The sequence below is a fragment of the Nomascus leucogenys genome, chromosome X (assembly GCF_006542625.1).
Source record: "Nomascus leucogenys isolate Asia chromosome X, Asia_NLE_v1, whole genome shotgun sequence".
Classification (NCBI taxonomy): Eukaryota; Metazoa; Chordata; class Mammalia; order Primates; family Hylobatidae; genus Nomascus; species Nomascus leucogenys.
Window position 1 is genome coordinate 135,954,563 of NC_044406.1, and position 27,580 is coordinate 135,982,142.

A 27,580-nucleotide genomic window follows, 5' to 3' on the forward strand; every position below is an offset into this window, starting at 1 on the left:
AGGAGTCCTCAAAATATTTGAGAAAATATGCAGACCCCAGTAAAAAAAAAAAAAAAATGGGCAACGGATGCAAACAGGCAATTCACAAAATATTTTAAGAGTGTCTAATAAGACATTGAAAAAGTGTTTCACCTCCTTTTAGATTCAAAGAAATGCATATTTAAACAGGATAGCGTTTTGCTTTGAACAAATCTGCAAAGATAACAAAACTATAATGCCCAGTGGAGGTGATAATTTGAGAAAACAGGCACCTGTTTACTTACTAGTGGTGGAAATGGAGGTTGGCACAACCTTAATGGAATATCACTCAGCAGTACCACTCAAAGCGTCGCATCTTTGAAAGTATCTGCTTTCTGTGACCCAGCCATTTGACTTCTAGGAAGTTATCTGACTAGGGTTGTGCACATTTGGCTAACACAATGTTCATCACAGCACTGTGTAGAGCAGCAAAAAGCTGGGGGGAATCTCTGTACAAAAATAGGGTCCTGATTGAATAAATTATGGTATATCATAATATAATGTAACCACTGATATAATATTTTAGAATACCCTTTAATGACAGAGAATGATATTCAGTGTATTATTGAATGAAAAAAATGGTTTCAGGATAGCATGATCCCATTTTTATTTTTTAAAAAATCACAAATATTTACAAATATATACTTATGCATAGAAAAAGTACTCCAAGCATGCAGTCAGAAATATTACTAGTGATTCTTCCTGGATCATGAAACAACAAACAAGTCTTTCTCATGTAATTTTTAAGAAGTTTTAACTCTGCGAGCCCCATGCAAATCTATCCACCCCTCTTTCCCACAGCTGGAGAGAGAGCTCAAAGAGGCAATTTCACAGGTCACTGGTGGACTCTTCAGTTTCAGTATGTTTTGTATTCCCATCTGCCTTCTGAGTTCACAATTATATGCCAAAGGTACTACAGTAGCTTTCTAGTAGACCAGAAATCTCCCTGCACGGTGTATCATATGCTGCAATTTGCTTTGGGTATAGATACCTATGCATATAGGTAGCTCTATGGACTGCCGTAACTCTAGGGACTGCTGCTGTTGCTATAGCCACACCATAGCAATAGGGACCGTCACTGTAGCAATAGTGACCACCGCCATAGCAGGTCTCATAGCTATAGGAACTTCTCGAGCTATAGCAAGCACCATAGCTACAGAGGCCCTGTAGAAAGGAGGCATGACCTCAGTGAGAAAGTTGTGAATAAGCCCTGCGATCAAAGGAAGTGCCAGACCCTCAGCATCTCAGAGACAAAAGACAATGCTATACACATACATGGCAGCCTTGATTCCTACACAGCCATACATCTGGGGGAGGCGGGGATGTACCACACGGAGCTGCCCTTCTCTGACAGCAGCACAACCTGGGCTCACAGTGAGTGCCTGACCCACCTGGTTGCCAAGGGCATGGAGAGTAACGTAACGGTAGGAAGATTATAACTGCTAGGGGGAGATGTTCAAGTATTTAAAGACATCTATAAGTGTTCTAGACTCTTCTAATAGACACAGCTAGGGCTTTTAGGTATTTTAGAAATGTACTTTCATTATCTAAAAAAATGGCCAAAGTGCAAAATAAAAACAACTTTTAAAAAAATGAATAAACAAAGAGAAGAAAAAACTTGCTTCAAATACCCCATAGTTACCAAGTCAAACTGAACTGAAAAATCTGCCAAAACATGGCTGCCTATGCTAGCCACTGGGGAGGGCACTCCTCACTGTTCCAGAAAGTCTCCAAGGCCCAGACTTTATCCATCCCCCACCACAGGGAGGAGAATGCCCTCCCTCTAGGTAATATAATGGGTATCCCCTTCCAATCTGATACAGACCCTTAAAACTCTCCTTGTCTTATGTCAAGCTCCCGAGATACCAGCAAGGTGGTCATCTGGGAGAAAAGCCATGTTCACGCCATGTTCCCAGGTACGTGTTTGGGGAAGGGGAGTCTGAGGGAGCAAGTAGGTCTCTTCACATCATAGAACACCAGAGCCGGGGAGCTGTTCCTCACATCTGAAACATCCTATTTCTTTACATGTTATGAAAGCTGAAATGAATGTGGAAATAGGTTCAAAGAAGAGAACTCTCAGGTATCTCTTCTTAGAACTAATCCCATCACAAAGACCCCATCTTCAAGACCTCACGTAACCCAAAGGCCCTACCCTCCAAATACATCCTATTGGGAGTTAGGGTTTCAACACATGAATTTTCAGGAGACACAAACATTTAGTCCATAACAGAAAGGGATCATGAGAGGGCCCAGATACTTGAAGACAATGACTGTAAACACAGTGAAAATTGAAGAGAAATGTTTTCTTCAAAAACCCAAGAGGGTAAATGGATAAACAAAATGTGGTCTAGCCACACAATGGAGTATTCAGCCATAAAAAAGGAAGGAGATGCTGGTGTGTGCTACAACGTAGATGAACTTTGACACTGTGCTGAACAATGAGAACACATGGACACAGGGAGGGGAACATCACACACCGGGGCCTGTCGGGGGGTGGGGGACTAGGGGAGGGATAGCATTAGGAGAAATACCTAATGTAGATGACGGGTTGTTGGGTGCAGCAAACTACCATGGCACGTGTATACCTATGTAACAAACCTGCACGTTCTGCGCATGTATCCCAGAACTTAAAGTATATCTCTCTCTATATATATATAAAACCAGGATCAACAGGCTACATTTGGAGGGAACTAATAAAGTTACAGTCAACCAACTGACCACAGTCAGTACCGTCCCCTTTAACCCTGTGAACTACAAGTGAGGGCGTTCACACTTCACACCTGGGGACATCTCCAGATAGCCTATGTATGCAACCCAGACACATCAGTAACAGAATGTCTGTATCTCTTTAGAAGGAGGGGTTTTTAGTCTTGGCTCAGTGTTTAAGAACTGCATGCTTTGGCCTTAAAAAAATGCCATCTCGGTATAAAAATGTGCCCAGTTTGATTCTAACATTTTCAAAATATTTTTTTTCTGATTAAGAAAAGTGAGGCAGTGTTTCAGCCCTGTGAACCCACAGTAGTTATGAACAAGCAGTGTATAGCTGAGTGAGCCCAGCATATGGGCTGCTAAATCCAGGAGGTGGTGATCCAAAGAAAGGAATCAGTACAGTGAAATGCTGGGTGCTGCAAAGCAAGTTGCACCTTTAGACCCTGAAGGAGAAGTTCAGGTAGTGCTCCTCTCCTTCTGGTGTTCTCTGCAGTGCATGGAGGGTTTGCACTTGGAGCAGACACAAGGCTCACCATGAAGACATCCATTTCGTACCACCCAAGGCTCCAAGTAGCACCCCTTGAAAGAGCTGTCACGAAAACACTAGCTTTGAGCAGACTCAGAAGTTTGGGAAAGGTCTGCAGATAACGAAGGAGAGGCTAAAACACCTAGGCAGAGCAATGGAGTAGACACTGCCTAGGGGATCCTTAAGCAGCACAAAAGGAAGACTCTCCTTCTGGGGACAGGGAGAAAGGAAAGCAGCAAATGGCCTCTTTCCCCAGCCAGCAGTGCCCTTGCCCCCATTTGGTTCCTTGTGTTAATTTATCAAGAGTTTTCTGACCAACAGGCCAGTGAGGGTGATCCGGGGGTGCGAATAACACCCCTCCCCGCTCCTCCTCCCCTCCAGGTTCTTTACCAACTGAGAACAGATGTAAGGAGCCAGAGAAAGATCAAAGGTAAGGCATCTGCTTGATGAAGAGGCTAAAGTACAGCAGCACCCTCAAGAGCAGGGCTTCTGTGTATTAGTTAGAGGACATGGCCTGAGGCCACATGGAAGCTACATGTTACTTCTCTCCCTTTTCCCTTCTCACAAAAATCATTCCAGAGCTCATGTGGGGGAAGTTGGGCTTATAGAGCAGACACAGGGCTCACCCACTGTGAGAGGGCACTTCCCAGCTAGTGACGCGGTGCGCCCTGGCTCTCACCCTCCTTCGGGCTTCCCGGAGAAAGCAGCAGGTCATGCCACGATCCCACCAGTAATGTGGCCCAGAGGATCAGCAGGCTCACCCTGGCTTCGCCAATCCGAAGTATCACTAGAGCCTTCACAGGGAGGTGTGACAGAGAAGGCAGAGAGCAAAGCTGGGTGTCTGCTCCACAGTCCTCATGACGGCAAACCTGCATGGAGGTGTCAGGGATACATGGGAAGCCCAGTCTAGCAGAAGCAAAAAAGATAAACACCACCCGCTGTGGTTCAGAATGACATGTGCTCTCCTGTACCAGTGGAATGACAGAAGCTCCAGGAGAGCCTAGGGGCAGGAGATGGAAGCTGTGCTGCAGGGCCGAGAGTGGGCAGGGAGACAGGACCACAGATGGGGGCAGCCTCCTGAGAGGAGGGGATCTCCAGCATGGGTAACTTAGCACTTGCTCGAGGATGACTGGGAATTCACATGGTGGAAGGCAAGCAGTTTAGACCGAGGAATGTCATCTGCAGGCACTGGCATATGTACCTACTGGACTTTCTCCGTGTTTGGAGATCACAGGAACCTGCTGGTCTAGGGCAGAAAGAACACGTCAGCAGACTAAGGGACTTGAACTTATCTCATAAGCAGTAGGGAACCACTAAAGAGGCTTTTGTTGTTGTTCCTGCTTCTTTAATTTTTTTCACCAACATCTAATTAAGAAAAATTTCAAACATACTTTTTTAAGTTTAAAACTTCTTGCAGTGAACACCCACATCCCCGGCACGCAGACCTGTAATTACCATTTTGCATCATTCACTTTATCACGTCTGCCATCCCTCTTGTCAATCAATCTTATTTTTGTGACACATGTCAAAGTTACAGACATCAGTATACCTCAATCTATGGTTACCTAGCATTTTACATTTGCTTATGATTCCTTTTTTAAGGTAAAATTTACATACAGTGAAACACATAAATCTTCCACGTACCAGTGGATAACTTTTGACAGATGCACACAACTATGAAAACGAGACCCCATCAAGACACAGAGCATAACCATTACCCCAGAAAGTGATGCCCAGTTGATCTTATTCACACACCTAACCACCGCAGCCACAGATCTCATTTCTATCATTATAGCTTAGTTTTGTCTGTAGTGGAACTTCATATAATTGGGCTCAAATAATACGTACTCTTTTTTCATTGGCCTCTTTTACTCAGCATATTGTTTTTGACATTTATCCATGCTGTCATATCAGTAACTCATCCCATTGTATAAACATACAAATGTATCACAGTTTGACAATCAATATTCCTATTGATACCTGGGTGTTTCCAAGTTTTGTTTTTGTTTTTCGCTATCGTAGATCAAGCAGTGAGCATTCTTTTATAAGTCTTTTGTTGTTGGAAGGGGGCAGAACATAGCTCTCATTTCTCTTGAGTAGGGAATGAAATTGCTGGGTCGCTAGGTAGGTCTATGTTCAGTTTTAGAAGAAACTTTACATCCCTACCAATGATGTATGAGAATTGCAGTCACTCCACATCTTCATCAACATTTGATACTACCTTTTAAATTTTAGTTATTCTGGAGGATGTGCTGTGGTATCTCATTGTGGTTTGATTTGTATTTCCCCAAAGAATAATGATTTTGGTTTTTTTAAAAAAATATTTTAGGTTCAGGGGTACATGTGCAGGTTTGTTATACAGGTAAATTGTGTGTCATGGGGATTTGTTGTATAGATTATTTCATCGCCTAGGTATTAAGCCTAGTATTCATTAGTTATTTTTCCCGATCCTTTCCCTCCTCCCACCCTCCACCCCCTGATAGGCCCCAGTGTGTGTTGTTCCCCTCTATGTGTCTATGTGTTCTCATCATTTAGCTCCCACTTATAAGTGAGAACATGTGGTATCTGGTTTTCTGTTCCTTAGTTTGCTTAGGATAATGGCCTCCAGCTCCATCTATGTTGTTGCAAAGGACATGATCTCATTTTTTATGGCTGTGTAGTATTTCATGGTATATATGTACCACATTTTCTTCATCCAGTCCTCTGTTGATGGGCACTTAGGTTGATTCCATGTCTTTGCTACTGTGAATAGTGCTGCAATGAACATACACACGCATGTGTCTTTATGATAGAGCAATTTGTGTTTGGGTATATACTAAATAATGGCATTGCTGGGTCAAATGGTAATTCTGTTTTAAGTTCTTTGAGAAATCACCAAACTTTTTTCAACACAGGCTGAACTAATTTACATTCCCATCACCAGTGCATAAGTGTTCCCCTTTCTCCACAACCTTGCCAGCATTTATTTTTTGACTTTTTGATAACAGCCATTCTGACTGGTGTGAGAAGGTATCTCATTGTGGTTTTGATTTGCATTTCTCTAATGATTAGTGATGTTAAGCTTTTTTTCATATGCCTGTTGGCCACATGTATGTCTTCTTTTGAGAAATGTCTGTTCATGTCTTTTGCCCACTTTTTAATGGTATGGTTTGTTCTTTGCTAGAAAATTTGTTTAAGTTCCTTATAGATTCTGGATATCAGACCTTTGTTGGATGCATAGTTTGCAAATATTTTCTCGCATTCTATAGGTTGTCTGTTACTCTGTTTATAGTTTCTTTTGCTGTGCAGAAGCTCTTTAGTTTGATTAGCTCCCATGTGTCGATTTTTGTTTTTGTTGCAATTGCTTTTGGTGTCTTTGTCATGAAGACTTTGTCTTCTGACAAAGGTCCTATGTCCAGAATAGTATTGCCTAGCTTGTCTTCAGGGTTTTCATAGATTTGGGTTTTACATTTAAGTCTTTAATCCATCTTGAGTTGATTTTTGTATATGGCAAAAAGGTAGGGGTCCAGCTTCAATCTTCTGCATATGGCCAGCCAGTTATCCCAACACCATTTATTGAATAAAGAGTCCTAACCAACCCAAATGTCCATCAATGATGGACCGGATTAAGAAAATGTGGCACATATATGGAATACTATGCAGCCATAAAAAAGGATGAGTTCACGTCCTTTGTAGGGACATGGATAAAGTTGGAAACCATCATTCTGAGCAAACTATCACAAAGACAGAAAACCGAACACCGCATGTTCTCACTCACAGGTGGGAATTGAACAATGAGAACACTTGGACACAGGGTGGGGAACATCACACACTGGGGTCTGTTGTGGGGTTGGGGGAGCGGGGAGGGATAGCATTAGGAGATATGCCTAATGTAAATGACGAGTTAATGGGTACAGCAAACCAACATGGCACATGTATACATATGAAACAAACCTGCATGCTGTGTACATGTACCCTAGAACTTAAAGTATGAAAAAAAAAAAGTCCTTTCCCCACTGCTTGTTTTGTCAACTTTGTTGAAGATCAGATGCTTGCAGGTCTGAGGCATTTTTTATATGTTCTCTATTCTGTTCCACTGGTCTATGTGTCTGTTTTTGTACCAGTACCATGCTGTTTTGGTTACTGTAGCAGGACACAATACAAAAAGAAAACGTCAGGCCGATATCGTTGATGAACACAGATGCAAAAATCCTCAACAAAATACCAGCAAATTGAATCCAGCAGCACATCAAAAAGCTAATCCAACACGATCAAGTAGGCTTTATCCCTAGGATGCAAGATTGGTTCAACACACATAAATTATTTTGAACATCATGTAACTTCCTTTGTGATGTGTCTGTTCAAATCCTATGCTCATTTTTTAATTGGACTGTTTGTTTTTTCATTGTTACACAGTATTTTTTAAACAGAGGAATGACAGGGTCAGATTCATGTTCTTGATGGTTCTCTCTTGCAGCTGCAAGGAGGACAAGCTGGAGCAAAGATACCAGTTAAGAGGTTAAGGTCACCACTCTTAACCGCTTAGCTGGTCATCCCAAGGGAGGGTGAAGATGGCCTGGGCTTGAGGGGAAATAAAGAGAAAGAATAATCTAGATTCAAAAGATACCAGGGAAAAGACTTCTGGCATGAGACAGTGAGCAGATCAACAAATCCTCTCCTCAAAAAGCAACTATAAACCTGGACAAAAAGTTAGTCATTTCAGGAAAGTCATTCGATTTCAGTAAAAACAGCTTCAGTCCATGGCATTTTTAAAAATTATACTTTAAGTTCTAGGGTACATGTGCACAATGTGCAGGTTTGTTACATATGTATCCATGTGCCATGTTGGTGTGCTGCACCCATTAACTCGTCATTTAGCATTAGGTATATCTCCTAATGCTATCCCTCCCCACTCCCCCCACCCCACAACAGGCCCCGGTGTGTGCTGTTCCCCTTCCTGTGTCCGAGTATTCTCATTGTTCAATTACCACGTATGACTGAGAACATGCGGTGTTTGGTTTTTTGTCCTTGTGATAGTTTGCTGAGAATGATGGTTTCCAGCTTCATCCATGTCCCTACAAAGGACATGAACTCATCCTTTTTTATGGCTGCATAGTATTCCATGGTGTATATGTGCCACATTTTCTTAATCCAGTCTATCATTGTTGGACATTTGGCATTTTTACCCAAGGCTGCTCTCATTTTTCCCTTCCCTAAGTCTGTCGGCAGATTGTTCAACCGGAGCAAAAACCAGCAATAGTGTATGACTACTAGGTCATATGGCAAGTCTATGTTGAACTTTATAATAAACTGTCAAGCTGTCTTCCAAAGTGGCCGTACCATTTTGCATTCTCACAAACAATGAATGAGCATTCTTGTTGCTCTGCATCCTCATCAGCAATTGATATTGTCAGCTTTTTGGATTTTAGACATTCTAACAGGTGCATAGTGGTATCTTGTTTTCATTTGTATTTCCCTAGTGAGAAATGACGTTGAATATCTTATTTTCCTATTTTATATTCTTCTTTGGTGAAGTCTCTTCATATTTTTTCCCCATTTAAAAATTGGAGTTGAGTTCTTATTGTTGACTTTTATGAATTCTTTTTTTTTTTTTTTTTTTTTTTTGAGACGGTGTCTCGCTCTGTCGCCCAGACTGGAATGCAGTGGTGTGATCTCGGCTCACTGCAACTTCCGCCTCCCAGGTTCAAGCGATTCTCCTGCCTCAGCCTCCCTAGTAGCTGGGACTACAGGCACATGCCACCACGCCCAGCTAATTTTTTGTATTTTTAGTAGAGATGGGGTTTCACCATGTTAGCCAGGATGGTCTCGATCTCCTGATCTCATGATCCACCCACGTCAGCCTCCCGAAGTGCTGAGATTACAGGCATGAGCCACCGCACCCGGCTTATGAATTCTTTATATCATCTGAATAAAAGTCCTCTATCAGATATATGATTTTGCAAATATTTTCTCCAAATCTGTGGCTTGTCTTTTTCTTTTCTTCATAGTGCTGTTCATAGAACAAAAGTATAAAGTATTATGTGTATGTCTACACAGAAACCTGTATGTAATGTTTAAAAATGTTTATAGCTGGGCGCAGTGGCTCACACCTGTATCCCAGCATATTGGGAAGCCAAGGCAGGAGAATCATCTGAGCCCAGGAGCTCGAGACCACCCTGGGCAACATAGCAAGACCCCATCCCTACAAAAATTTTAAAAGTTAGTCAAGTATGGTGGTGCGTATCTATGGTCCCAGATACTCAGGAGGCTGCGGTGGGAGGATTGCTTGAGCTCAGGAGGTCAATGCTTCAGTGAACTGTGTTTGCATTACTGCACTCCAGGCTAGGCAACGGAGTGAGATCCTATCTCAAAAAAAAATATTTATAGCAGCTTTATTCATATTCACTCCAGACTGGAAGCAACCAAGATGTCCTTCAGCAGGTGAATGGATAAACAAAGTGGTACATCCATACAATGGGATATTGTTCAATGCTAAAAAGAACAAACTACCAAGCTATGAAAAAACTTTAAATGCATATTGCTAAGTGAAAGAAGCTAGTCTGAAAAGCCTATATACTGTATGGCTCCAATTATATGGCATCCTGGATAAGGTAAAACTATAGAGAAGTAAACAAATCAGTAGTTGCACTAATAGAAAATAGATTAGGGTTGAGGGAAGGGGGAGTGGCTATCAAGGGCATGTACAGAAGTCCTTGCATGGTGAGGAAACACTTCTGTATGGTACTTGGGTGGTGGACATGTGACTCTATGCATTTGCCAAAACCCATAGAACTATATGTTACAAAGAGTGAACTTTAATGCCTACAAGCAAAAGAACAAAACATCAACCAGGTGGGTGGGGGATTCCCAGGATGGAATGCAGACTATGACAAATGAATCTAACTCCATTATAAATGGGTGGCATAACTGTACTGAATGGATGAGGAAGGTAAAGGAACCGACCTAGGTAACTTTGAAAAACAGTATTTTGACTGGAAACTGTAAGGTAAAGACAAAAGAAACTGAACATAAACACTGGACTCTAGTTGGTAAAGTTGTTTCTCCTGGGGGTATGAGTTAGCAATTCTGATGCTCTATATGTGTATACCTGAATTGAGTAAGATAGTAAATGAATGACAGGTAGTAGGAGCTAGGTGTCTCACTCTCAGAGAGGAAAGTTATAGGTAAGCAAGAAAGGAAGATCAAAATAATCCTTCTGGCACTGGATTACAGTTGGAGATATAAGTATGAAGTCATGTTTAGGTTATACACCTGCTGATGGTTAAAAGAAATTATTTTGGATATGTGTGTATATATGGTGTTATGTATTGAACATTTGTACCCCTTCTCTCAAGGTCATATGTTGAAGTCCTAACCTCCAATGTGATGGTATTAGGAGGTGGGGTCTCTGGGAGTTAATTAAGTCATGAAGGTCGACTCCTCATGATAGGATTAGAACCCTTATAAGAAGAGACACCAGAGCTTTCTCCCCACTCAGTCCTCTCCACTAATCAGGGACACAACAAGAAGACAGCCATCTCCAAAACAAGATGCAGATCCTCACTAGATACTGCATCTATCCATGACTTGATCTTGGACTTCCCAGCCTCTAGAACTGTGAGAAACAAATGTCTGTTGCTTAATTATCACCCAGCCTGAAGTAAGACACATGGGTTAGGATATATACATATATTTCCTATTTCCTATCTCTGTCTGCTTAGACAGTCTAGAAGTAGCGATATACCACTAAGCAATGAATACTCAGATCTTGGTTTCTAATACCATTCTCTTTCCCAGTGAAAGAGAATGACATACAGAATTGGACAACAGGGAAATAAATCCAAGAGGCAACAGTGTTCAGAAAGAAGCAGTGAATGAGACCAGTCAATGAGTGAGAAAGGGCCCAGGAGGAAAGAATGTTAAGGAGAAGGTGATCATCAAATGCCACAGAGGCCACACAGGACAGAGGGCTGTGACCATCAGGAAGTCATTGGGAACCACAGTGGGAGTAGGGGCTTGCATACTCTAGGGTATACATGGCAGGGGGGCCATGAAGAGTTGAAACATTGGCCTCAAATTTCTCAAAGTGCTATGGAAAGCAGTCTGTTGGTGGAAATTGGGGACAATCAGAGTCCTGCCCAGGCTAAGCAGGAAGGAAATAAGGGCGGAGGAGGAGGGCTTATAGGTCATCACCTTCTTAGAGAAAGGCAATAGGACCTGTTGACAAAAGACTGTCATCGTTACCTATAGGCAAAATGTGGGGCTTCTACAGGGTCAGTAAGAGGTCTTCCTGAGAAAAAAATCCATAACAAATAATGTATTGTTTCAAAAATACACTCTAAAATATAGCTGAATCTATGTGCCTAAGACCCAAGCCTGAAAAATGCATTAATTAGGATTCTTTTCATGCTGAAGATCATAATTTATTGAAATGTGATGTTTTACCTTTGCTCACAGCATTAGCATATTTTTGTGTAAAGGACAGTGACTGAGAATTCCATGGTGTGCTGATCATAACCATGTTTCAGTTCCACACTTGTCCTTTTTTCCACGACCCCCTTTATCTTCTTTTCCTGACACCTATAATGGCAGAGGGTATAACTTAAGCTAACAATTGATTATTCTTTACAAGAGAAGTTCAAATATGAGCCTAATTAAGGAATTCCTGAACACTTCTTCCTTGCTAAAACATGCACTTTTAATAAGCAAAAGCCCCTGACATGCCATTCAGACTTTCATTCATGTGTGTGCTTACACGTGTGCCTACTGCTCTCATTTCACCATCTGGAAATACCACTTATCACCCAGAAGTAATTGGCTAATTTGCTGGATTTGCCCTTTAAATGTTCCATGTTCTCCTGACACCTGTGGGTTTCATTTAGAGGCTTTTTGCGCTTTTTAGTAGAGATGACTCTGTCTGGAAAGGTGTTTTGAAGGATAAATTTAACTGTGGTATCCTTTAATCGGAAGAGAACACTATTCCCATATGAAAGGCACGCCGTTCTTGCGAGAAAAGAGCAAACACTAGTAACCACAGCCAAGACTGTGGGGAGTGTATCAGGGTTACAACCAGATACACCCATAACTTGTCACACTTATAACCGGGTGTAACAGCAATTTGCCATTGCAACAGGTTACAACCAGAGTTACCACCACAACTTACCATCGTAACATGTTGCTATCACAACAGATTACAATCACAAGTTACAATCACAACAGGTTACAACCACAAGTTACAATCACTAGCTTGCCTTGCCACATCAACAAATCTGGCTAATATTCCCTCCAGACTTGATGTATACTATGATAAAAGGCTGAAATCTTTGGTACTTTGGGGAATTAACACTATCTGGCCTTGGGGAGGACATGACTATTCTCGGGTAGCATAAGGGAACTTCTTTGTGGTGATGGAACAGTTCTGCCTCCTAATTATGGTAATGGTTACTCAAATCTACACACATAACATTTTATAGACCTACCCATACTCGCTCACACACGCATATCTGAATGCATGCAAAATCTGATGAAATCTGAACAAGGTCTGTAGCTGACTTAACAGTACTGTACTAATGTTGACTTCCTGGTTTTGACAATGACTATGGTTATGTAAGGAGAAGCTAGGTGAAGTGTACACAGGAACTCTCTTGAACTATTTTTACAACTTCTTGTGAGAACTATTTCAAAATAAAAAGGTATTTTAAAAGATATCTGACTTGCTATGGGTCTCTCAAAAAAATGCTTGTCATGATGACTTTGCTCCTCCCATCCCAAGAGTGAGTGAGTCTCTTGAGGTTGAGAGGGCTGTTTTCAGAGTCCACTGGCTCCCAGTTATTATCATTGGTGGTGTTGCCTTGGCAAATAGGCTTCAGCCAGCATGAAACGTTAACCTATCAGCACTGCTGCTTAAGGAACATCAGGGGAAATGTGGCGCTTTTCCAAGATGGCTTATAAATCCGCCCCCCCCTTGAACTGCATGGCTCACATCATTCCAAATGAACCCCAGTTGGCAGGCTGGGATGTCTGGGAACTACCACTCATTTCCCAGAGGCTCAATTAATCTGGTTGCTGCATGATCACCTTTTTCACCAGAATAAGGGTTGTGTTGGCACAAATCAATGCTCCTACCTTTACCCTTGTCAGGTTTGTATTCTCCACCCCCTACTATGTCTTCAAGATCCTTGTCTGAAAAACCTGGAGAAAATAAAACATACATTTCAATGACAAGAAAAAAAAAATCAGCAACAAGAAACTTGTGTTAATGTTGCCCAAGATTCAGAAAGTGATTGCCAGTTCCACTTAAGAATTCCCTTGATGAAATTCTAAGAGGTCCCCCCAGACCCCCTCCCACTGGTGTACATGTCCCACAAAATGTCCCACCACTCTGAGTGTGAGTGGAACCATGGATAGGATGGCTATCACTCCCATGATTAGGTTAGATTACATGCCAAAGGTGAAGGGATTTTGCAGAGGTAATTAAGGTACCAAATCAATTTGACTTTGCATTCATCAAAAAGGAGATTATCCTAGATAGGCATGACTTAATCAGGTGATATCCTCAAAAGCAGGTTCAGGCCTTCTCTGAGCTCAGACATGAGAAGCAACAGAGTCAGTCGGTCTCTCCTCCTTTCTCCCCCTACCAACCCCTCTGTTGGTCACTCTCCTGCTGGTCTTGAAGCAGCAAGCAGTCATTATTTCTATAGCTGCAAGGGAATGTACTGTCAACAACCACTTGAGCTTGGAAGGGAACCCAACCTCAGACGAGACCCCAGCCCTCACCAACACCTTGACTGCAGCTATATGAGCTCCTGAGCAGAAAACTCAGCTTAGCTGTTCCTCAACTCCGGACCAAAGGAAACAGTGAGATAATAAATGGGTGTTGTCTTAGCTCAGAGTTTCTGATTTTTGTTATGCAGCAAGGAAACTGACACAAGGAAGCAGAAAATTTATGAACGGGTAAAAGGTCCACTGGAAGGACAAGAGAGTCCCACGGAACCAAGTGTGAAAAGTTCACTGATAGAGTTTCACACTCCACACTACACTTAACCTGTAAGAAACAACCGCTTTTGTTGGGGCCAAGTTTTGGTGTCCTATCCGAGAGATTATCCACAAGGATCTGAAAAGTCTGTGAAAATATTCCTCCCTTTCCCCACTGCATATGGGTGTGAGGCCAGATTTCCTTCATATACTTCAACCAAAACAACATCTCACGATGGAATAAAGTGCCTGTGAGAATCCAGCTGCTTCCATCCAGCCAGACATGAGAGAAATCTGCAGAAATGTAACAGCATGCCGCTCTCCTCAATATAAGTTTTTGTCTTGCCAAACATAGTTATTTCTCATAAAAATATTACTTATGTTAAATGTATGGGTTTAGTGTTGTTCATTTTAGATGGATTAATACAGTCTTTCGGTTTTAAATTCTAAGATGATGAGTTTTGATAAACGTGACCCACATAAGCAAAATCTCTCTTGAGATCTCAATGATTTTGGGAGTCCCGAGACCAAAAAAGTTTGAGTGCCACCATTACAGGGTTCTCCAGTGGCTTGAAGTGCCTCCAGCTCTGCTAGGCCCAGGCTGGCTCTGGCTCTGTGGGATGATGTAATTAATGAGACAGAACCAGACCAGGTGGGACTCACCTCCTCCTCCAGCATTCGGTTTCCTGCGGCCATCATCTCGATCATTTCGATCATCCAGGGCATCAGCCAAGTCAAAATCATTTCCTTCATGGGACCCCAAAATAAAAGAAATACTCAATTAGTTCATCTATGGGTAGCTCATTTGGATCCTGTCTCAGAGGGAGCCCCATGGGATCCTTCCCTTACTGCTCTCCTCAGAGCGGCCACCTTACCTAAAGTATTTGCTGGAGCTCTGGTGGTTACTGGCCTCTTGGTTGTGGTGGTTACATGGTTCCATCTCTCTAAAAGGGGAAGGGAGGACAGCAAAGGGAGCACATTTAGGAACAAAATGCAGCAGCCATTCATGGCTCAGGGAAGTCATATCATGAATATTCTTGTCTTGGTCCTTGAGGCTCCTATAGGACCTGTACAGAATCACTTTGAGATGGATGACAAAGAGATATAAAAGGCTTAAATGAGGTGGGTTCTGTTCACTTTTCTTCAGGGGATGGGGGTTATCAGGCAGACATAGTCCCACATGTGGCCAGGTAAGTGGTAAAGCTGGGACTTGAGCCGGGATCTGCGGGAGATGACCACATGGACCAAGGAGTTCTAGAGCTTGAGCATGAGCGAGTGCTTGAGAGCTCCAAGCCTTCGTTCCACCACCATCAACCTGGCACTTGAACTATCGCTAATCCTGCCCAGGGATGGACAGATTGAGGTTGCATTCCCAGTGGACTGTGGTAGTATCTTATACACGGAAAGTGGTTACAACACACGTATATATAATTTTATATAACTGTGGTTACTGTTATAAACATCAGGTCTCTGGGCCCAACCAGATTCCTTTCAAATATGGACTCCTTTCACATCAATTACACAGATGGCATTCATGAATTTTCCAAATGATTCTTTTCTGGAACTTCAGAAGACTGTGCTGTAACTGTTCCCACTATTGAAGTTAATAGAGGGAAAAGACAGAGACAGTGCTATGTACAGCAAGCACCTGGGAGAGAAACAGCAATGTATGTAGGGAAAAAACCTATGTGGGGAAAAAACCTAAATGAGTTCTACAGAGCAATAATGTGATATCCAAACTGCCTAGGGACATTTAAATGTATTGCCTATCATTTTTCAATAGACCTTCGGTGTTGTCTGTGGATCAAAGAAATGCAGGTCTGAATCTTCTGCAAAGAAAGTATAAAAACAATACAGTAAGTCAAGTCATGACCCAACAGTCCTCAGATGGAATGAAGAGGGATATTATAAAATGATAAAAGGATCAATCCACCAGGAAGACATAACAATCCTGAATGTGTGTGCACCTAACAAGAGTGTCTAGACACATTAAGTAAAACCTGATAGAGCTAAAAGGAGAAATAAGCAAATGCACATTTATAGTTGGGGACTTCAACATTCCACTCTCAGCAATTGGTAGAACTACTAGACAGAAAATCTACAAGGATATTGAAGAAGTGAACAATAATCAACCAATGGGATTTAATTGGCACAACAAGACACACCAGCCAATTACAGCAGAGTAAACAATTGTTTAAGCACTCACAGAATATTCACCTGAGATCATATTCTGAACCAGGAAATAAACTTCAACAAATTTAAAAGTATTAAAATTATGCAGAGAGGTATCATTGATTATACTTAATTCAAATTAGAAACACAGAAGAAACAACAGAAAACAAGAAAATGTCTAAACATTTGGATATTAAACAATATATTTCTAAATAAAACAAGGGTCAAACAAAAAGTTTCAAAGGAAATTTTAAAAAATACATAGAACTGTGGGAAAATGAAAACACAACATAGCAAAATATGTGGGATCTAAAGCAGTGCAGAGAGAAGTTTATAGCACTCAATGCATAAGTGAGATATGAAGAAGAGCCTCAAATCAATAATCTAAGTTACTAATTCAAGATGCTAGAAAAAGAAGCTAGCTAGATACTAGAAAAACAAAACCAAAGCAAGCAGATGGAAATAATAAACACAAGAGCAGAGATCCATGAAACTGAAAATAGTAATGCAATACTAAAAAAAACCAAAAAATCAATAAAACCAAAAGCTTATTTATATAGTAAAAAGAGATAAACCTCTAGCCTTACTAACAAACATGAAAGTTAAAAAAGATGATATGCCAATAAAAGGACTGAAATGGGACATTGTAGATGTTGCAACCATTAAAAGAATAATAATGGAATAATATGAACATTTTTTAGCTCACATATTTGACAACTTGGAAGAAATGGACGAATTTCTCAAAAACCACCAACTATCAAAATACAACCTAATCCTGTGTTCATGGATTAGACGACACTAAATTGTTAAAATTGCAATGCATACTATCTAAAGCAATCTACAGATTCAGTGGAATCCCTACCAAAATCCCAGTGACATTTGTTGCAGAAATAGACAAATTCATCCTAAAATTCACATGGAATTTCAAGGAATCTCAAATAGCCAAAACAATCTAGAAAAAGAACATAGAAGACTCACACTTCCTGATTTTAAAACTTACTACAAAACTACAAATATCACAACACGTGTGGTACTGACATCAAGAACAGACATACAAACCAATGAAATATAATAGGAAGCCCAAAAATAGGCCGGGTGCAGTGGCTCACGCCTGTAATCTCAGCACTTTGGGAGACTGAGGTAGGTGGACTGCTTGAGCCCAGGAGTTCAAGACCAGCCTGGCAACATTGTGAAATCCCATCTCTACAAAAATTACAAAAAATTAGCCAGGTGTGGTGGCATGCGCCTGTGGTTCCAGCTACTTGAGAGGCTGAGATGGAAAGATCACTTGAGCCCAGGTGGAGGCTGCAGTGAGCCGTGACCACACCACTGTACTCCAGCCTAGGCAACAGAGTGAGACCCTGTCAAAAAAAAAAAAAAAAGGAAGAAGGAGGAGGAGGAGGAAGGGAGGGAGGGAGGGATGGAAGGAAGGAGAAAGGGAGGAAAGAAGGGAAGGAAGGGAAAGGGGAGAAAAGAAAGGAAAAGGGAAAGGAAAGGAGGAAGGAAGGAAGCAAGCCAGCCCAGATATAAAACCTTGCATATACGGTCACTAGATTCCAACAGCATGTCAAGACCATTCGATGGGAGAAAAGATAGTCTTTTCAACAAATGGTGCTGGGAAAATTGGATATCCACATGCAAAGGAATGACTTTGGACCCTGACCTATACTATATACAAAAATTAACTCAAAATAGATAGAAGATTCTTAGACATGGTGGCATGAAATAGAGAAATAGTTCAAAGACCTAAATATAAAAGCTAAAACTATAAAACTCTCAGGAGAAAACATTATGAAAAAGTTTCACGATATTGGATTTGATGATGATTTCCTGGACATGATACCAAAAGCACAGGCAACATCAACAACAAAAACAAAATAAATAAATTGATCTTCATCAAAATTTAAAACTTTTTTTGAGACACGGTCTCACTCTGTCACCCAGGCTGGCTGGAGCGCAGTGGCACAATCATGCCGCTCGCTGCAACCTCAGCCTTCCAGACTCAAATGATCCTCTTATCTTAGCCTCCTGAGTAGCTAGGACTACAGGCGTGCACCACCATGCCCAGCTAATTTTTGCATTTTTTGTACAGACAGGGTTGCCCCATGTTGGCAAGGCTGGTCTCAAACTCCTGGGCTCAAGCCATCCACTTGCCTTGGCATCCCAAAGTGCTGGGATTATAGGCATGTGCACCATGCCCAGCCTAAAATTAAAAACTTTTGTGCATCAAAGGACAACATCAAGAGAGTAAAAAGTTAACTCACAAGAATGGGAGAAAATATTTACAAATCTTACATCCAATAAGGGATTAATATCCATACTATATAAAGAACTTATACAAGTCAACAACAACAAAAACCCTGATTTTAAGGCTAGGCACAGTGGCTCACGCTTGTAATCCCAGAACTTTGGGAGGCTGAGGCAGGTGGATTACTTGAGTCCAGAAGTTCAAGACCAGCCTGGACAACATGGTGAAACCCTGTCTCTACCAAAAAAAAAAAAAAAAAAAAAAAAAAAACAAAAAAACACACACACACAAATTAGACAAGTGTGGTGGCACACCTGTAGTTCCACCTCAGGAGGCTGAAGTAGGAGGACTGCTTGAGCCTGGAGGCGGAGGTTGCAGTAAGCTGAGATCATACCACTGCACTCCAGACTGGGTGACAAAGCAAGACCTTGTCTCAAAAAAAAAAAAAAAAAAAGGAAAAAACATGGTTTTAAAATGGGCAAAGGACTTGAATAGGCCTATATCTTCAAAGAAGATATATGAATGACCAATAAACACATGAAAAGCTGCTCAGTGTCACTAGTCATTAGGGATATGCAGATAAAAACTGCAATGAGATACCAGTTTGCACCCATTAGGGTGGCTATTATTAAAAGAAAAATGAAAACTTACAGGTATTGGTGAGGACATGAAGAAATTGGAACCCTGGTATATTGCTGGTGGGAATGTAAAATGGTGCAGCTGCTGTGGAAAACAGTTTGGCACTTCCTCAAAATGTGAAACAGAGTTACCATATGATCCAGCAATTCCACTTCTAGGTCCATACCCAAATGAATTGAAAGCAGAGACTCTAACAGCTATCTGTACGCCAGTATTCCTAACAGCATTATGCACAACAGCCAAAAGGTGGAAACAACACGGATGGCCATCAACATATAAATGGATAAACAAAATATGGTATATACATATAATGCAATATTAATCAGCCTTAAAAGAAAGAAACTCTGGTACATGCTGCAACATGGATAAACCTAGAAAGCATTACATTAAGCAAAATAAACCAGACACAAAAGAACAAATATTGTGCAATTCTGCTTATAAGAGGTACCTAGAATGGGCAAATTCTTAGAGACAGAAAGTATAATAGAGGTTACCAGAGGCTAGGAGTAAGGAGAAATGAGGAGTTACTGTTGTATGGGTATAGGGTTTCTAACTGGGCTGATGAAAAACTTTTGGAAATGATCATGGTAATAGCTGCACAACATTGTGAATACCGATGATCCTCCATATCCATAGGTTCCGCATCCAGAATCATGTGTTTGACCAACCATAGATCAAAATATTCAAAGAACAAAAAACAAAAAATAATACAACTATAAAAATAATATAAATTTTTAAAATACAGTATAATAACTACTTATATAGCATTATATTGTATTAGGTATTATAAGTAATCTGGAAATGATTTAAACTATATGGGAGGATATGTGTAGGTTATATGCAAATACTATGCCATTTCATATCAGAGAATTGAACATCAAAGGATTTCAGTATTTGCAGGGGGTCCCAGAACCAATGCCCAGCAAATACTAAAGGAGGGACAAATGTCTACTAAGTACCACTGAATTATACACAACAGTAAATTTTTTATGTATGCTTACCACAATAATAAAAAACTCAGCTGGGCGCGGTGGCTCACACCTGTAATCCCAGCACTTTGGGAGGCCGAGGCAGGTGGATCACCGGAGTCAGGAGTTCGAGATCAGCCTGACCAACATAGAGAAACCCCGTCTCTACTAAAAATATAAAATTAGCCGGGTATGGTGGTGCATGCCTATAATCCTGGCTACTCGGGAGGCTGAGGCAGGAGATTCGCTTGAACCTGGGAGGCAGAGGTTGCGGTGAGCCGAGATCACGCCATTGCACTCCAGCTTGGGCAACAAAAGTGAAACTTCGTCTCAAAAAAACAAAAACAAAAACAAAAAAAACAAAACCTCAACCTCCAGGACTTGGTGATTTACCTGGAGAGTTCTACCAAACATTTAAAAAGGAATTATCACCAATTGTATACAATCTCTTCCAGAAAGGAGACAAGAGGAAATACTTTCCATTCATTTTGTAAGGTCAGTATTACCCTGGTAACAAACACAGATAAAGACCTGTATTAGTTCGTTTTCACACTGATATAAAGATACTGCCTGAGACAGGGTAATTTATAAAGAAGAGAGGTTTAATTGACTTACAGTTCCTCATGGCTGGGGAGGCCTCAGAAAACTTAGCGGAAGGCAAAAGGGAGATAGGCATCTTCTTCACAAGGTGGTAGGAGAGAGAGAGGAGCAAAGCGGGAACTGCCAAACACTTTAAAAATCATCAGCTCTCTTGAGAATTCACGCACTATCGTGAGAACAGCATGGGGAACCATCCCCATGATCCAATCACCTTCCACCAGGTCCCTCCCTAGACACCTGGGGATTACAATTCGAGATGAGATTTGGGTGGGGACACAGAGCCAAACCATATCAAGACCTTATTTAAAAAAAAAAACAACATATAGACTAATGTCTCTCATCAATTTACGTGCCAAATCTTCAACAAAATATTAGCAAACAGAAAAGAATGTATAAAGAGAATTAAACAGCATGAAAAATGGAATTTATTCCAGTCAGGCAAGTTGGATCAATACTTGAAAATCAGTCAATGTAATCAACCCTGTCAACAGGCCAAAGAAGACAAATCATATATCAATGGGCATGAAAAAATCTAACACCCATTTATGGAAAAAAAAAATACTTTCAGCAAATTAGAAATAAAGGGGAAGTATCTCAACTTCATAAAGAACATCTAGAAAACACCTATAGCTATCGTCAGACTTAATGGTGAAAGACTGAATGCTCTTTCTTTAAGGTCTGAAACAGCAAGGACATCACTCTTACCACTCTTATTTAACATGGTACTGAAATATCTAGCATTGCAATATGAAAAAATATATACAGATTGGAAAGGAAGAACTATATATGTTTCTATTTGCAGATGACATGATTGTGTACATAGAAAATTCCAAGAAATCTACAAAAAATTTCTAGAACTAATAAGTGAGTTCAGCAAGGTCTCAGGATACAAGTTCAACAATATTGATCACATATAATAACAGTGAACATATCAAACCCAAAATTAAAAAGTCACTGACATTCACAATTGCTCCAAAGAAAATATTTAGGATGGGATGGTGGCTCACGCCTATAATGCCAGCACTTTGAGAGGCCAAAGCGGGCAGATCACCTGAGCTCAGGAGTTTGAGACCAGCCTGGGCAACATGGTGAAATCTCATCTTTACTAAAAATACAAAAATTAGCCAGGTGTGGTGCTATGTGCCTGTAGTCCCAGCTACTTGGGAGGCTGAGGTGGGAGAATCTTGCTTGAGCCGGGGAGGTGGAGGCTGCAGTGAGCCGAGATCACACCACTGCACTCCAGCCTGGGTGACAGAGCGAGACTCAGGCTCAAAAAAAAAAAGAAAAGACAATTTTTTTTTTTTGAGACAGAGTCTCGCTCTGTCGCCCAGGCTGGAGTGCAGTGGCGCGATCTCGGCTCACTGCAAGCTCTGCCTCCCGGGTTCACGCCATTCTCCTGCCTCAGCCTCCACGCCCAGCTAATTTTTTGTATTTTTAGTAGAGACGGGGTTTCACTGTGTTAGCCAGGATGGTGTCATCTCCTGACCTCATGATCTGCCCGCCTCAGCCTCCCAAAGTGCTGGGATTACAGGCATGAGCCACCGCTTTTTTTTTTTTTTTTTTTTTTCTGAGACAGAGTCTCACTTTGTCGCCCAGGCTGCAGTGCAATAGCGGGATCTCAGCTCACTGCAAACTCCACCTCCCGGGTTCAAGCAATTCTCCTGCCTCAGCCTCCTGAGTAGCTGGGATTACAGGTGTGTGCCACTACACCCCGCTAATTTTTGTATTTTTATTAGAGACGGGGTTTCACCATGTTGGTCAGGCTGGTCTCAAACTCCTGACCTCGTGATCTGCCTGCCTCGGCCTCCCAAAGTGCTGGAATTACAGGCGTGAGCCACCACGCCCGGCTAGAAAAGAAAATATTTAAACATACATTTAAACATGTACAGGATCCTCTATACTGAAAATTACAGTGTTCTCAAGAAAAGACATCAACGAAGACATAAATCAGTTGAGAGACATACTGTATTCATGGATTAGAAGACTCCACAAAGTAAAAATGTCAACTGTCCCAAAATGGATCTATGTTTAATACACATCCTATCATAATCCCAGTAAGTTTTTTTCTAGACTAGGCAAAGACAAACTTAATCTACAATTATATGAAAAGGCACAGGCCCTAGAAGAGCCTTAAAAGAACTTGACAAAGCAGAATAAAGTGGAACAAATCACTCTAACCAATATTAAAGCTGAATTTATAGTTATAGTAATCAGGACTGTGGCAGAGGGACAGACAGACAGATCAATCAAACAGAATGAAGAGCCCAAAAAGACCCCAAATACACTCAAGTGATTCTTGATAAAGGTACAAAAGCAATTTGATAAAGCATAGTCTTTTGAACAAATGGTACTGGAGTAACTGGGCATCAACAGGTAAAAACAATGAATCTCAACCTAATCTCACACCTTATTAAAAATGAGCTCAAAATGGATGATCATTTTTACTTAAAGTTATGAAACTTCAAAAGAAAACATAAAAAAAACTTTGGGACTGAGAGCTTGGTAAAGAGTTCACACAATTGACAACAAAGCCACGTTTCATAAAAAGAAAAATTGATACATCCACCTTGTGAAAATTAAAACATTTCCTCTGTAAAAGACCTGGTTAAGAAGATGAAAATATTCTATTTTCAACAATGGACAGGTCATCCAGACAGAAAAATCAACAAGGAAACAGTGGGCCAGGACAACACTCTAGACCAAACGGACCTAACAGACATACACAAAACATTCTATCCAACAGCAGCAGAATACACATTCTTTTCAAGCACACATGGAACATTCTCCAGGATAGGTCACATGTTAGGTCACAGAAAAGGTCTTAATAAATTTAACAAGATTGAAATCATATCAAGTGTCTTTTCCACCCACAATGGTACAAAACTAGAAGTTTGAACAGAGAATTGGAAAATTCACAAATGTGTGGAAATTGAACAACATTCTCCTGAACAACCAATGGGTCAAAGAAGAAATCAAAAGAGAAATCAAAAAAATTCTTGAGACAAATAAAAATAGAAACACAACATATCAAAACTTATGAGATGCAGCAAAAGCAGTCCTGAGAACTTTATAGCAATAAATGCCAACCTAAACAAAAAACAAAGATCTCACCAGGCACGGTGGCTCATGCCTGTAATCCTAGCATTTTGGGAGACCATGGTGGGCAGATCACGAGGTCAGGAGTTTGAGAACAGCCTGACCAAGAGACCAGCCTGGCCAACATGGTGAAACCCCATCTCTAGTAGAAACAAATGAAATAAGTAACAGAAGAACAATAAAGTCTATAGAAACAAAAGATGGTTTTTGAAAAGATCAACAAAATTGACAAACCTTTAGCAAGACTGACAAAGAAAAAGAGAGAGGACTCATTACTGAAATGAGAAATGAAAGAGAGGATATCACTGATGACTTAATAGAAATAAAAAGGATTTTAAGGGAATATCATTGACAAAAGTATGCCAATAAATTGGATAGCCTAGATGAAATGGACAAACTCCTAGAAAGATATAAACTACTGAAGCTGACCCAAGAAGAAATAGAAAATCTGGCCAGGCGTGGTGGCTCATGCCTGTAATCCCAGAACTTTGGGAGGCCGAGGCAGGAGGATCACCTGAGCGCAGGAGTTCGATAACAGCCTAGGCAACGTGGTGAGACCCTGTCTCTATTAAATTAAATAAAACAAAATAAAACTGAAACTCTACTAAAAATACAAAAATTAGCCAAGTGTGGTGGCAGGTGCCTGTAATCCCAGGAGGTGGAGGTTGCAGTGACCTGAGATGGCGCCATTGCACTCCAGCCTGGGCGACAAGAGCGAGACTCTGACTCAAAATAAACAAACAAACAAACACAAAGATCTCAAATAAACAACCTAGCTTTACAACTCAAAGAAAATTAGAAAAAAAAAAAAAAAAAAAAAACTGAACTCATAGAAGCATAGAGCAAAATATTGGTGGCCAGGGGCTGGGGTGGGGAGTAGGGAGATGCTAGTCAAAGGGTGCAAAGTTTCAGTTAGACAGGAAGAATAAGTTCTGGAGATTTATTATAGAGCAGGGTGACTATAGTTAATAATAATATATTATATACTCAAAAATTGCCAAGAGAGTAGATCTTGAATGTTCTCACCACAAAAACATGTTGGTAATGTCTTAACAAACTAAACCTATAACAACCACACAACCCAGCACTCACACAACTTAGCATTTATCCCATAGAAATGAAGAGTCATATTCACATAAGAACGTATATATAAGTGCTTATAATAGTCAAAAACTGGGAGCAACCCAGATGACCTTCAAAAAGCAAATGGTTAAACAAACTATGGTACGTTCACACCATGAAATACTGTTCAGCGAGGAAAAGCAACAAATTATTGATATATGCGATGACTCGGAAGGATCTCAACGGAATTATGTTGAGTGAAAAAAGCCAGTCCCAAAACAGTATATACTCTATGATTCCATTTTTGAAATTGCCAAATGCTACAGATGGAGAACAAATTAATGGTTGTCAGGGGTTAGAGACAGGCAAGGAGTGGGTGGCAAGAGGGGGTGTGTGTGTTTATAAAAGGGCAACAAGAGGGATCTTTGTGGTGATGAAATAGTTCTGTCTAGACTGTTGTGGTAGATACACATACCCACACAAGTGATAAAACTGCATAGAAGTAAACACACACACACTCAGTAGAAGTAAAACTGAGGAAATTTGAATAAGATCACCAGACTATATCAATGTCAGTATCTTGGTTGTGATCTTATACTATAGTTTTGCAGGATGTTACCACTGGGGGAAACTGGGTATGGGGTGCATAGGATCTCTCTGTATTATTTCTTACAACTTCATGTGAATTTACAATTACCTCAAAATTAAAAGTCAAATTACCACGATTTGAGCATCAAGGTAATTTCGTGTTTTTTGAGATTGGGTTTCACTCTGTCACCCAGGCTGCAGTGCAGTGGCACGATCATAGCTCACTACAGTGTAGAACTCCCAGGCTCAAGTGATTCTCCCACCTCAGCCTGCTGAGCAGCTGGGACTACAGGCATGCACCACTACGCCCAGCTAATTTTTTCATCTTTTGTAGAGATGGGGTCTTGCTAAGTTGTCCAGGCTTATCAAGGTAATTTCTGATGCAAAAAAAGGTCTGACATGCAAATGGCTGGTCTGCAGGGACTCAGGAACGTCTATTAGTGACACTAAAAATAAAACAACAAATCATGTAGACCTGACTTCGGAAAAATGGCAGTAGAAGGCCGGGCGTGAAGGCTCAAGCCTGTAATCCCAGCACTTTGGGAGGCCGAGGCGGGCAGATCACCTGATGTCAGGAGTTCAAGACCAGCCTGGCCAACATGGTGAAAACCCGTCTCTACTAAAAACACAAAAATTAGCCGGGCGTGGTGGTGGGAGCCTGTAATCCCAGCTACTTGGGAGGCTGAGGCAGGAGAATCGCTTGAACCCTGGAGGCAGAGGTTGCTATGAGCCGAGACCGCGCCATTGCACTCCAGCCTGGGCAACAAGAGCAAAACTGCACCTCAAAAAAAAAAAAAAAAAAAACACTGGATAAGAACATCTAGGAATGAGATGCTATACACAGGCAACTTCCCAGAGAACTAAAGCTTGTTCCTTCCTATGGCCAATGTTTGTGTAACACTGATAACCTTCCAGATAGCAAATCTTTACAGAGCAATAGCAAATCTTTACAGAGCAAATAATACAGTTCTGTCACTTTGACATGAGTATACAGAATACTACCTTTCTTGGGGCCCTGGTTACAACTTTTCTGTTATTGCACTGTGCTTACCTCTTAAAGAGAAGTCCCTTTTTCAGCTTTCTAGATTTTTGAATCTAATCTTCCATTCAGTAGGACAGCTGCCAAGCAGACCAGCAGGCAGTATATGTCAAAGCTTGTACTTTTGATTTTGAGGTATTCCAACAACTCTTTGGGGCAGGTTGACCTGTTGATGAATAGAGGATTTTCCAGGGTTTCTTTGGCCAAAGCACATCAATTGACCCTAAACTCATCTTTCGCGTCATCAGTACCTTCTCTATGCAGACACTTCTCATGGCAACATGTTATAGAAGAAAAGGCCCCCAAGGTAAAGCCAAGATCCTTGCACTTCAGGCCAGTTGTGCTGCTGGCTTGCAGCACGACCTTGGACAAGTCCCTCTCATTCCAAACAATGAGGGGAAAGGCCTCTCCAGTTATCCAGTTCTAATCTAGAGTTCTTCCTCATTAGTAAAGATCACTTTAATTTTTAAGGTTTATTATAAAGGTAATACTTGCTCAATATAAAAAATACCCAGTGGTGTAGATTATAAGAAAAAAAGCCAGCCTCAAATCTATCCCAAGAGGGGGCTGCTCTGTACCTTTTCAGATCTGCCTGCAGGCCTGTGTGTGTGCTCACATCTACTTATATTTGACAGAAATTGATTCATACTACATACATCCTGTTCTGTGACTTGCCTTTTTCATGTCAGTTCCAGAGCTCTACCTTATTTTTTGTAATGGCTTCAGAGTATGAATGGTTTAGAATTTGTGTATTTCACTAGTGGGATTTAAGGGTGTTTAATTTTTGGCTGGTACAAAACACAAGAAATCGCAAACATCATTTAAAATGTACCACTGCACACATGCATACGTATACCTAGAGGGAAAATGCTTTGAAGTAGAACTGCTCATTCAAATATTTTACTAAACTGCCCTCTCAAAAGGCTGAATTAATTTATATTACTTTCTACAGAAGTAAAACT

General features: G+C 40.9%; 1 protein-coding gene across 3 annotated transcripts in view; it reads right to left on the reverse strand.

The window, feature by feature from the left end:
• Positions 1-27,580, reverse strand: part of CD99L2 (CD99 molecule like 2) — a 125,071-nt gene that overhangs the window by 12,527 nt on the left and 84,964 nt on the right. For all 3 annotated transcript variants that reach the window (XM_030807491.1, XM_030807490.1, XM_030807492.1), the window contains exons 5-7: positions 15,082-15,150; positions 14,870-14,953; positions 13,358-13,423 (exon numbers count right to left, since the gene is read on the reverse strand). In XM_030807491.1, the coding sequence (XP_030663351.1) occupies positions 13,358-13,423; positions 14,870-14,953; positions 15,082-15,150 (219 nt within the window). The remainder of the gene's footprint in view (positions 1-13,357; positions 13,424-14,869; positions 14,954-15,081; positions 15,151-27,580) is intronic.